General features: G+C 46.5%; 1 protein-coding gene across 1 annotated transcript in view; it reads right to left on the bottom strand.

The window, feature by feature from the left end:
• Positions 1-10,712: 10,712 nt before the first annotated feature.
• LOC101303103 ((-)-germacrene D synthase-like) overlaps positions 10,713-12,157 on the bottom strand; it is a 2,743-nt gene continuing 1,298 nt past the window's right edge. Inside the window, exons 4-7 of the mRNA XM_004295241.1 lie at positions 11,822-12,040; positions 11,553-11,691; positions 11,203-11,448; positions 10,713-10,997 (exon numbers count right to left, since the gene is read on the bottom strand). Of these exons, the coding sequence (XP_004295289.1) occupies positions 10,713-10,997; positions 11,203-11,448; positions 11,553-11,691; positions 11,822-12,040 (889 nt within the window). The remainder of the gene's footprint in view (positions 10,998-11,202; positions 11,449-11,552; positions 11,692-11,821; positions 12,041-12,157) is intronic.

Genomic DNA, 12,157 nt, shown 5'->3' with positions numbered 1-12,157 from the left:
CTCTCTCTCTCTCTCTCTCTCTCTCTCTCTCTCTCTCTCTCTCTCTCTCTCTCTCTCTCTCTCTCTCAGAGCAAAGCGCGGGTAAGCTACCTTCAACTCATAAATTTCATGCACTAAACCCGAAGATTCAAACTTTAGATATGAAACACTCTAAATTTCATGATTCATCAACCACAACAATATATTGCATAGTAATCACTTGCAGTGATGGATCCATTCTCACATGCCCAAGCCTTGATTGACCGACCTACATCGATCCATCAACTTCCAAGTCTTTATTTGATCAAACAAAGAAAAAAAAAANAAAAAAAAACTTTGACAACTTTACATCCACAAAAGTTTGGACTTTTTAATTTGTGCCAAACGTAGAAACGATCGAGCATGTCTTCTTTATTTATCCATGCTTTTTGTACACTGTACGTCGTTCATCTCCAACCATATGAGTATGTTAGGTTTAGTTTAGCTTTACTTGTGAAATCCGGTTATTATATAAAGAGCTAGGTGAACCATCTTTTAGTGAATCACCTAAAACCCATCTTAGGTGATAGTTGATGTGGCGTAACCACGTCATAAAAACATAATTTATGATGTTCTTATATTTTAATTTTTCTTAATTACAAAAGTTTGTTTTTATTTTTATCTGATTTTATGTTTAACCCTTTTTTTTTTTGCTCACCGATCTTTGTTGGGTTTGGTTTTGCGTTTGAGGAACAAACAAGCACCACAACAACCAGATCATCTCCACTACAACCACCATCACCACCATCATACCAGCTTTCGAACCCCGCCAACTCGTGGGATAGGCGGATCCCTTAACCACAAAGCTGACGAGAAAGCCAATGCTTTTTGCTCACTGATCTCATTTGCGCAACGTCTTCTTTCTCATCTCTTATCCACCACTCCTTCAAACGACTCACCTTTCAATTGCTCTAACACCTTCTCGATCTAATTTCAATAGTTGGAGATAATTAATAAATGATAAGATATGATATATGATTTGAGTATTGATTGCTATTTAATAAACAAAGTGTTTCTGTACAATCCCGGATGGGCTTGCAGAAGCTAATGATGTCTGGTGGATGGTCTGCTGCCTTCCTGTTGACCTGCAATAACAAGGGGACCGGGAGCTTCCGGTCTTTCCTCCTCCGAAGCTTAAGTCAGCATGTTATAGTTGAATGCAATTACTGAGGATAGTTATTCTACCTGACAAGCTGGTGACTGGGCCATATTTATGGCCCAGAGTGGGTTCTCTTTGCCTGAAAACCGATGTGGGACAAATACCTTTGCTGCTACTTCACATCCAGTTCCCTTATGCCTTCTGAGACCACTCCCAGCCCAATATTGCCACTGAGGTTGGGCCCGGCCCACCCTTCTTAATGGGTGGATACCTCGGGGCGGCTTCGATTATGGTGGAACGCTGGCTGGTTTACGGGCTTGGGAGGTTGTTTTATGCACAACCGACTACAAGTCCCCCCAAGTTCCTGTTTAAGACACATCTTGAGTGGGGACTTGCTAACAATAAGCCCGTAGACCAGTATATTTCAAGTGGGTCCCGCCTATAGTCCCCCCAGTCCAGACTCGTGACGTGGGTTGAACAGGTGTTACAGCCTTTCATGGACGAAGGTAGCGAACCCTGTCCTCATCTGGTGTTACTAGAGTGACGGGGTGTTAACGTCGTCCGTGGTTTATAAGCCACTTGCTCTGTTTTTAAAGGGATGATACACATTGCCTTGCCCCGGCATCCCGGGAACAATTATCCGGGATGGGTCGTTCCTTGGCCTTACGATCTCGGTGACTTACACCCGAGATGGGTCTTACGATCTTGGTGACTTACACCAGAGATGGGGCCTTACCCTTGGTCGTACGATCTCGGTGACTTACACCGGAGATGGGGCCTCACCCTTGGTCGAACGATCTCGGTGACTCTCACCCGAGATGGGCCTTACCCTTGATCTTACGAACTCAGTGACTCACCCGAGATGGGCCTTACCCTTGATCTTACGATCCCGGTGACATCTCACCCGAGATGGGTCTTACACTTGATCTTACGATCTCGGTGACTCTCACCCGAGATGGGTCTTACACGTGATCTTACGATCTCAGTGACTCTCACCCGAGATGGGTCTTACACTTGGGGTCTTTGCATATTGCTGTGGCAGGTGCATTGAATGCATTCTTGTCAGACGTCGCAATAATCTTGGATAACTGCCAAGCAATTAATGCACGTCGTTTCATTCTTTCCTTCTTCGAGAAGCTATGGCAGTTTAGTCACGTGGCACCATCTTGTGGTTTGATCAGATGGCTAGGGGTGCCTCGTTTTCGAGTAATGGTTTTTTAATGCGGCGGCTCGTGGATCGAGGTGACTGCTCGCTGGTCGTGTATAAACCTTCCTCCCCTTTTGCTTTTCGTCTTCACTCTCACTCTACCTTATTCTCTGTTTTGCGCTTCTATGCGTTTCTCTGTTTCTCTTTGATTTCTCTGCTCTCTCTGATTTCTCGCTTTGTTTTCTGCTTTCTCTCGGTCCTGTGATTGCGAGGTGCTTCCGGACGTCAGAGTTTTCGGCGTTGCTGTTGCGTCGAAAATCTGGTAAGGTTTTCTTCATTTTATTGTGCTTTGGCTTGCTGTACTTTATGCTAGTTTCTGCTTTTGCCTCTGCTTTGCCTTTCTTCTGCGCTTGTGGTGCTTGTGTAGTTTGGGTAAAACTGGGAATAGTGTTCTAGGGATTTCTGGGTTTAGGCTGTGTCGAACTTCAAATTGATGCGCTTGCTCCCGGCGGCGCGTACTAAAAGATCTTAGGGTTTGTTATATTAGGGTAGATGGATTCTCGAAGTACGATCGACTTAAGCGGGGCGAGCACATCCTCTCGGCCAATAGTGGATAATGACGAGAGGATGGAGTACATTAGTCGACCCTCCCGCTCGGGTGAGTCATCCTCGACTCAACCTGCTGTGTTACCCACAGGCGTACCCACCCGAGATGTCGATTGGGCTTCAGGGGTTGTACATGGCGTACCGATGACTAATGTCGGAAGCTTGGCAAGGTGATACATTTTGGAAGACGGGACCGTGTGCGACGAACCCGAGAGTAGCGTGCCCCGGCCGAGATAGAATATTTCCGTGAAGATTGGGGAATCCCGCCCATGGTTACCCTTTGTGGCCTATATGAAGATGAGCTGGCGTGTTGTCCAAGAAACGGTTTCGTTGCGGTGCACAAACACATGTTTAGGGACAGTTTTCTCTCTCCCGCTTCCTCAATGCGTGCAGTACCTGTTGAGCATGCTCCAGCTTGCTCCCGGGCAGATTCCCCCAAACCAATGGCGTCAATTGCTGTTGCTTTGCTGCCTATACTACCTGCTGAGCGAACTCCTGGAGGTCGGGAAAGTGGCTTCCCGTACTGAGGTGAACCCCACAGACAACACTGCCCGCGTCTCGGATGACGTTGTGCTTCTGGAGATTCCTGACGAAGGGTACGGGAAACCGCCAGCTGACAAAGAGGGGCCCGCGAAGACCGGCGACATTGTCAACGTCCACCTAGGCGAGAAGAGGAAGAAGACGGCCTCCAAGAAGTCGAAGCCTCAGCGGGATGAAGGCGTGACTTTGACGGGGTTGAGCGTCTCTAGCACCTCGCCACCACTGAAGAAACAAAAATCCGCTGGCTCCTCAGCCGGGAATCCAGTTTCACTGAGTGCTCTTGCGCCGGCACTTTCCCAGATTCGAAAGGCCCCCATCAGGCAAATCCTAGATGAGTACAGGTGTGCGGATGAGAAGTTCGTCCGCTGCATGGTGGGCGATCTGAAGGACATCGAGTTGGATCGGATCAAGATCGGGTCCAGCACTCCTCAGAAGAATAGGCAGTATGCCCGGGAAGCAATGATGAAGGTGAACTTCTCGTAATGTCAATTTTCGATCACTGCGGGGTGGTGAACTAATTTTACTTTGCTTGCAGGTTCTCTATGCTGTTTATGCCATTGACGCTAGCGAGGATACCAATGAGATGAAGGAGCGTCTGGCCAGCCTTAATGACCAGATCAGCTACCTAGGGGCCGAGAAGAAGAAAATGGGAAAGGACTTGGAGGCCGAGAGGAAGGAGAAACTCTCGCTGGCTGATAAGTTTGCCAAACTCAGCCTCCACACGAAAGAGCTAGAGGGAAAAGCTGAAAGGGTGGTCGCTCTGGAGTGCGATATAGACGCGCTTCAGCGGGAGAACGCGAAGCTGCGGTCCAAGCTGAAAGAGAGGGACGACCAGGTTGCTGATCTGCAGGGCCAAATTCTCGCCCAAGGTGAACTGGTTGTGGCTAAATTCAAGGAGTCCGACGAGCTCAAGGCTGGCCGGGAGGAAGGCATCGCCGAGAAGTTCGGCATTTGGAGTCGCCTTGGGTATCTGGATAAGGCCAAGATGACAGCCGACCTGCTTGCTGCCCGAGAGGCCAAGGAGAGAGAAGCCAATTCCAAAGCCGCGGCCGAGAAAGAGCCTGAGGCAGGGGAGCAGCCTGAGAGGGTTCCTGAGGAGGGCGCTGATGGCAATGATGACTCGGCCGAGTCAGATGAGAATGAGGAACCCGGCGAGGCGTAGGTTGTAACTTCCCTTTTGCTTTTGCTTTTTTTTTTTTTTTGTAAGACACTATCCCAGTGAGAATACATCCCGGTTAATTTTGTAAATACCCATTGGTGGTATACGCCCGGATCCTGGGTTTTAATATATATTATCCCTTGCCTAGTTTTCATTACTTGCTTATCCTGTCTTGTATATTTGTATTATGCCTATCCCGCCCGGTGTTACTGGGGACTTAATTTTCTTGTCGGTGGATTGCCCATTCCGCTTGACTTTACTCGGGAGTTAATCGACTTATGTCTCCCGGTGGGCTACCATCATATGAACTTGAGTTTGACTTCCATTTTGTATCAAGTCTTCCAAAACTAATGAAGGCACCCTCCGGGACATGTTGTCCTCCCGGGGGCCCATTTTTGTATTTAGTCTGCCAAAACTAATAAAGGTACCCTCCGGGACATGTTGTCCTCATGGGGGCCCATTTTTGTATTAAGTCTGCCAAAACTAATGAAGGTACCCTCCGGGACATATTGTCCTCCCGGGGACGCAATATTTACAAATGCGGACTTTACAAAAGATGGAGTGGGTCGTTCACACTGGGTAGAACTTGAGGTGCTCCGTGTTCCAGGGGCGCCCGGTGGTTATCCCATCCTGATCCCGAAGGAAGAATGTTGTAGGGTCAACCTCTTCGACTATCTCGTACGGTCCCTCCCACGTCGGGTCCAGGGCCGCCGGTTTAGTCATGATTTTCTTCATTACCCAGCCCCCCAGTCCCAACGTCCGGGCCTTGACTTTACTATTATAGTGGCATGCAACTCGTTGCTTGTAGACTTGGTTGTGTAAGTCTGCTCGCTCCCTTTTTCCTTTGATGAGGTCAATGTTCAAACGGAGACCCTTCTCATTGGTTGTGGCATCAAAATTTTCGATCCTTCCCGATGGTATTAACGTCTCGATTGGCAAAACAGCCTCCGTGCCAAAGGCCATGCTGAAAGGCGTTTCTCCCGTTGCTTCTGTTGCTGTGGTTCTGATTGCCCATAATACCTCCGACAATTTTTGTGCCCACAGACCCTTTGCGTCGTCCAACTTCTTCTTCAAAAGTTTTTTTTTATGATTTTGTTAACCGCCTCCACCTGACCATTGGTCTGCGGGTGCGCCACCGACGCGAAGACCATGTTGGTACCCATTTTCTTCGTGAATTCAATTAGGTGGTTATTGTTGAATTGTGTACCATTGTCTGTGTCGATTGTCTCCGGGATTCCAAATCTGCAGTATATGTTCTTCATCAGGAAACTCTTTACACACTCGGTGGTTATCTTTGCCAAGGGCTCTGCCTCCACCCACTTCGTAAAATAGTCAACAACCACTATCACGTACTCGAACTGCCCGGGTGTTGTTGGCAGTATCCCGATGAGATCAAGGCCCCATTGTGCAAACGGCCAAGGCGACAATAAGATTGACAGAGGAATGGAAGGGGAATGTATCCCGTTGGCATGCAAATGACATTTACGACATCTCGCCGACATCTTATCCGCCATGGCGCCCATGTTGGGCCAGAAGAACCCTGTGCGTAGTGCCTTGTGCGCTAACAATCGGGATCCAGAGTGATTCCCGCATACCCCTTCATGAATTTCTCCCATAATCACTTCTCCTTCATCCTCTGTCACGCACTTGAGGTTGGGGAAATTGTAACCTCTGCGGTATAGCTTCTCGTTCATGAGGGTGTACCTAGCACATCTCGACTGCAGCTTTCGCGCCTGCCGCCTGTCCTCCGGGCGTACCCCCTCTTTCATGAACTCGATTATGGGGTCCATCCATGTAGGCTCTCCGGGTCCCGCCTCGACCATGAATATCTCAGAGATTGTCTTACTGATACTTGGCTTTCCAAGAACCTCAATCCGTGCCTTCTTTCTGCCATTCCCGGGGCCTCCAGAGGCTTGCCGGGCGAGGGCATCTGCATTACTGTTTTCTTTCCGGGGGATGTGAGAGAGAGAGAGGCGGATTTAAACCGTTGCATGAAGGGTTTAGATAACGCTTGGTAAGAGTGCAACTGAGGCTCCTTAGCTTCGAAGCTCCCGTTGACTTGATTTACAACCAGCTGCGAGTCACTGAATATTTCCACTCTCTCCACACCGATGTCTCGGGCAAGTTGCAGTCCTCCGATTAAAGCTTCGTACTCAGCTGCATTGTTTGACGCCTTAAACTGGAATTCCAGGGCGTACTCATGCTTGAAACCATCAGGAGTCTCTAATATTATTCCCGCCCCGCTTTTATTTTTTGTCACCGAGCCGTCAACAAAAAGCCTTCAGAGTTGGGCCGACCTCTCCTCCATGTGCATCCCCTCAACCGCGCCGTGACAACTTTCATCCCGGCTGGTCTCGAATGATTCTCCCACAATCTTCATGGGTGTGAGCTCAGAGGACTTCCCACTACTTTCATGGGCGTGAGCTCAGAAATAAAGTCTGCCGCTGCTTGGCCTTTGATTGCCACTCTCGGCCGGTAATGGATATCAAATTCCCCCAGCTCTATTGCCCACTTCACCAGCCTCCCACAGATTTCTGGCTTTTGCATAATCTGCCTCAGGGGGTGGTTAGTATAAAAGGTTATTGAGTGTGCTTGGAAATAGTGCCTAAACCGTCTGGCGGTTACAATTAGTGCCAAGGCTAGTTTCTCAACGTCCGGATACCTGCTCTCGGCTAACGTGAATCCCTTCCCAGCGTAGAATACAGCGTGCTCGATGTCGGACTCTTGTCTTATCAAGACCGAGCTAACTGCTGACTGGGACGCCGCGATATAGAGGTAAAGCATCTCGCCCGGGATAGGCTTTGACAAAACCGGTGCGGACGTGAGGTACGCCTTTATTTGCTTGAATGCTTCTTCCTGCTCGGGTCCCCATACTATCTCTTTATACCACTGGTCTTTCAGCAGCCAAAAGAAAGGGGCGCACTTATCCCTGAGACGTGAAACAAATCTGGCAAGGGCGACAATCTTCCCGGCCAATGAACTCACTTCATTCCTCTCCTTGGGTCTTTCCATGTCCAATATGGCTTGGATCTTTTCCGGGTTGGCTTCAATCCCCCTCCTGCTAATTATATGCCCCAGGAACTTTCCTTTGACAACCCCGAAGACGCATTTCTGAGGGTTCAGTCTCATCCCGAACCTCATTATGACTTCGAAGACCTTTTGAAGATGCCCTACATGTTCCTTGGCCTTTAGACTTTTGACCAGCATGTCATCGACATATACCTCCATTATTTTTCCGAGGTACTCGGCGAACATGACATTCATCAGGCGTTGGTAAGTCGCTCCCGCATTCTTTAGTCTAAAAGGCATTACCTTGTAGCAATAAAGGCCCCTGTCGGTCGTGAAGGCTGTGTGCTCCTCATCCCTCGGATCCATCTGAATCTGGTTGTATCCCGCATAAACGTCCATAAAGCTCAATAATTCGAACCCGGACGTGGAGTCTACTAGTTGATCTATTCGCGGGAGCAGGAAGCTGTCCTTTGGGCATGCTCTGTTGAGATTTGAGTAGTCTACACACATCCTCCACTGCCCTGTTGACTTCTTTGGGACCATGACCACATTGGCCAACCATTGGGGGTACCTGACCTCCCGTATAAACTTTATGTCTATCAACTTTTGCACTTCTCCCTTCATTGCTTCGTACTTTTTTGACTTAAACGTCCTTCGCTTTTGGCGTACTAGAGGGGATCCTTTCTCGATTCCTAGCTGGTGTGTTACGATACTACTAGATATCCCGGGCATGTCCTTATATGTCCAAGCAAATGCCCCACTATTTTCCTTCAGGAAGCTCATCAAGGCCGCTCGCACCCCGGGTGCCTGCCCTATCCTGATGGTCACTTGCCTATCCGGGAATTTATCTAAGACTGATATCCTTTCTGTTTCTTCTGCCGACCCCGGACGCTCTTCGTCCGAGTCGGTATCATCCCTAGGATCCACATAAGGGTCCGAGGAGGACGCCGTGGCCTGCCTTGCTAATAGAACCTCGGATCTCTTCCTCCCGTTGTCGATCACATAGCAACATCGTGCGGCCCTATGATCTCCCCGGATCGTAATGATTCTGGTCGGGGTTGGGACCTTCATCATCAGCATGTGCTGGCGACGAAAGACTTCAGCTTCCACAACGCGGGCCTTCCCAAGATCCCGTTGTAGGATGACTCGCAGTCCACCACAATGAATTCTACTGTCGCCCGGGCAATTCCCTCTCGGCCTTCCATACTTACCCCAAAGCTATCCGACCCTAGGGGCTGGACGACATCACCCGAGAAACTGATCAGCGGCTCATGATCTTGTATCAACTTATTACTTCCTCGATGCAATCCTTTCCAAGCATTCCTGAACAACACGTTGACCGAGGCTCCAGTGTCAATTAAAACCTTCTTTGTGATATAGTGGTCGAGTTGCAATATTATTAGGAATGGGTCCTCGTGTGGCCTTATCCCCTCCTCCTCCTCTTCTAGAAAGGTCATGGACTTCCATCCAGTGGTTACTTACTGATTATTATTTCTACTCCCAAAAGCGAAGACCTCTCGGCCATCCCTGGATCCCGTACACTGCTTTTTTGCCTTCTTGCTTCTATTATCTATACGGGACCCGTCATGGATGGTGTTCATTGTCCCGTATACTTCAATTGCTCCTACTTGCCGGGCCCGGGCACATATTGCTGCAACTTTCCTTCCGTTAACCGGCGTTCTACTGCCTTTTTTAATTCTATGCAGCTGTTAATGTTATGGCTTGCTTCCCCATGATACGCATAAAATTTCCCGATATCTTCCTTGGTGAGCCGAGATGGGGGAAATTTTCTGGCCGGGGGAGGCGGAATGGCAAACTTATTCTCATTTCATATCGCCTCATAGGTGGCATTGAACGCTGAGAAATGCTCCTTACCTGCCAGTACCGCTCTCGCGTACCCGATATCTTGGTAGGACCCTTTCGCTTTCCCCTGCGTGTTATGTTGCTTTCCTGCCTTCCCCCAGTTTCTTTCCTTGTGCCTCTTTCCAGCTGGGTGCGAATTCGGCTCATGATCTCTCGTCCAGGCCCTTATCTCCTGGTCCACTTGCACTGGCGATCCTCCTTCTTGCTCTCCGACCTTCCTCTTCTCGGCCGAGATCCCTCCATATGTATCATGATCTGCTTGTGCATGCCTGACCGCCATTTCCATAAGCTCATCGTAGCCTTGTGGACATTCGATTTTTACTGCATACATGAATTTCCCAGGAAGCAATCATTGAATGAACGCTTCCTCTGCAACCTTTTTATCGAAGTTCCTGACTCTGGCCGTGGCACCTTGCCAACGATTCACAAAAGCTTTCAATCCCTCACCTCTATCCTGCTTTACCTTGAACAACTAGGCGGTGCTCTGCCTGTCCGTCCGTAAAATGAATCTATTGACGAACTTGTCTGCCAGTTCCCGGAAGCAATCGACCAAACCATGAGCATGGTAAGCACTCTTTCATAGGTTTATAAAGACGAATTGAATTGTATTTACAATATTCACAATTGTTAATTAATATCTGGTTTAGAAAAACTGTATTTTGTTTTCCACCTATCTATGAAACTCTTTCAAGCTTGAATAATGATTGTTTATTGATTCAAATACCAGATTAATAAGAAAATTGCAGATTGTTGTTGTGTAGGGTAAAGATCGATTGTGTTCTTATCTCTTTTGTCTAGATTGGTAATTTGTATTAGTTGACAAAGTCAATTATCTATTAAGAAAAAGAGGAGATCTAAGTATCAATTTGGGAGATATAAATAGAACCTCCCTTTTATAATATATATATTTTATATATAAAATATATAAAGACGAATATGTGACATATAAGATTATAATAGTCGACTAAATTTCATAAAGAGTAATAAAACACAGGTGCCATCAACAAAACCCTGATGGGGGAGCAGAAAAAACACATCAGTAAGATCGATGTGCAACATCATGAACCAGTCTAAAGGGCACTAGTCCTTCCTTAAAGCCATGGCTGCGACCAAGTCAACAGCATTATTATGTGATCAACCAACTTATTTTATTATAACATTTCAAAAACAAACTCATAATCAGAAAGGAGTTTTTCCCTCATGAATCGGGAAGTGCATAATTTTGTAAGATACATATAACAGAGTCATCCGAATGATGATTATGCTTATGCTTATGCAATAAGCACAGGTTCGATAAGAACAGAAGTCACAAAACCCTTGATCTCATCCCCTGGGTTCGAAAATGCATCTTCGTTCTTGTACAACATTTCCATAACACGAGCAAGGTTGAGAGGTCGCATTAGAACCGGCAATGGGATTCGGGTAGGGTTGAGGCAAGCTTTGTTTATGATCTTCCATGCATCATTCACTTGATTAATTAGTTCAACTATGGCTGCTTCTTCTGTAGCACCATGTTCTTTCATGTATAATTGCACAGCTGTAGCAGAATGCTCTCTCTTTTAATTTGTTCATATTACATAGAAAAGAAGGTAAGTAAGAGAGGATCCGTGTTATATAGCTAGAGATACTAATAAATAAATGCAATATACTTTCTTTTAAAGGAAACAATATATGATCAAAACCTCATATATAGTTACTCAGTTGAGGAAATATTTACCAAAAAGGAAACTAATTGAGGAAATAGATACTACATGCACGTACCTGATGCGACATAATGTCGTTTAAGAGTCTGCCGATTACAGATGGAGCATTTACGATGCCAGGGTCGGTGAGTAGCCAATCCAAGGAGTCTTTTGAAGCAGCAACTCCCATTCCAACAGCGGCTACGATTGTCAAGGAATACAAGGATGTAAGCGCTGCTAGTGGCATGTATTCATCAGATGTTGGGGTGTAATTCGAGTTAAACCATCTAGCTTCTTTCATGTAACCACCGACATGCATTTTCATCTGAGGAAAACATGCATCTTCTAGTCATCAGTTTCTATCATAGATGATGTTCTGCACCATTATCAAACAAAAATGAAAAAGAAGTTGTACGTTGAGGGCTTTACCGATTCTCTTGCGTGATGAATGCCATACAAGCTTCCCTCGCTTGCAAGATTTTCTTCGAGTTCAGTGTAGACATCCAACAGTGTCTTATAACAGACTTTCATATAGTCTGGCAATGGATCCATGGCAGAGATGTCCCACCTGATAATTTTACGAAGAAGATAATTGATACGTTCCAACGGAAACATGTACTAGCAAATTCATCCGAATAACATTTAAGTTTGTTCACATTCTTTATATGTAGATAGACTACAAACTAAATTATTCAAACCTTTGAATAGCTTCATTAAAGAGCTCTAGTTCTTCAAGTGTGCCATAAACATCATACATGTCATCAATCACGGCTACCATGTAAATAAATTTGCATAATGTCCTCCTTGCAATGTAGTATTTTGGCTCAAAGAAGACTCCCAAAGTACTTAAGTAGCACTCAACCACCCTGTCTCTAGCAAAAGGTAAGTTCTTCACGAAGTCCACATCCTTCCACCACCTGATTACCAAAGTACATAATTGATGCATGTTTAGTTTTAGAAATTCTTTTTCTTGAGTTATCAAGTAACACATATATATATATATATATATATATATATATATATATATATACGAC

The sequence above is a fragment of the Fragaria vesca genome, linkage group LG3 (assembly GCF_000184155.1).
Source record: "Fragaria vesca subsp. vesca linkage group LG3, FraVesHawaii_1.0, whole genome shotgun sequence".
Lineage (NCBI taxonomy): Eukaryota > Viridiplantae > Streptophyta > Magnoliopsida > Rosales > Rosaceae > Fragaria > Fragaria vesca.
This window is presented reverse-complemented; position numbering and strand designations above follow the sequence as displayed.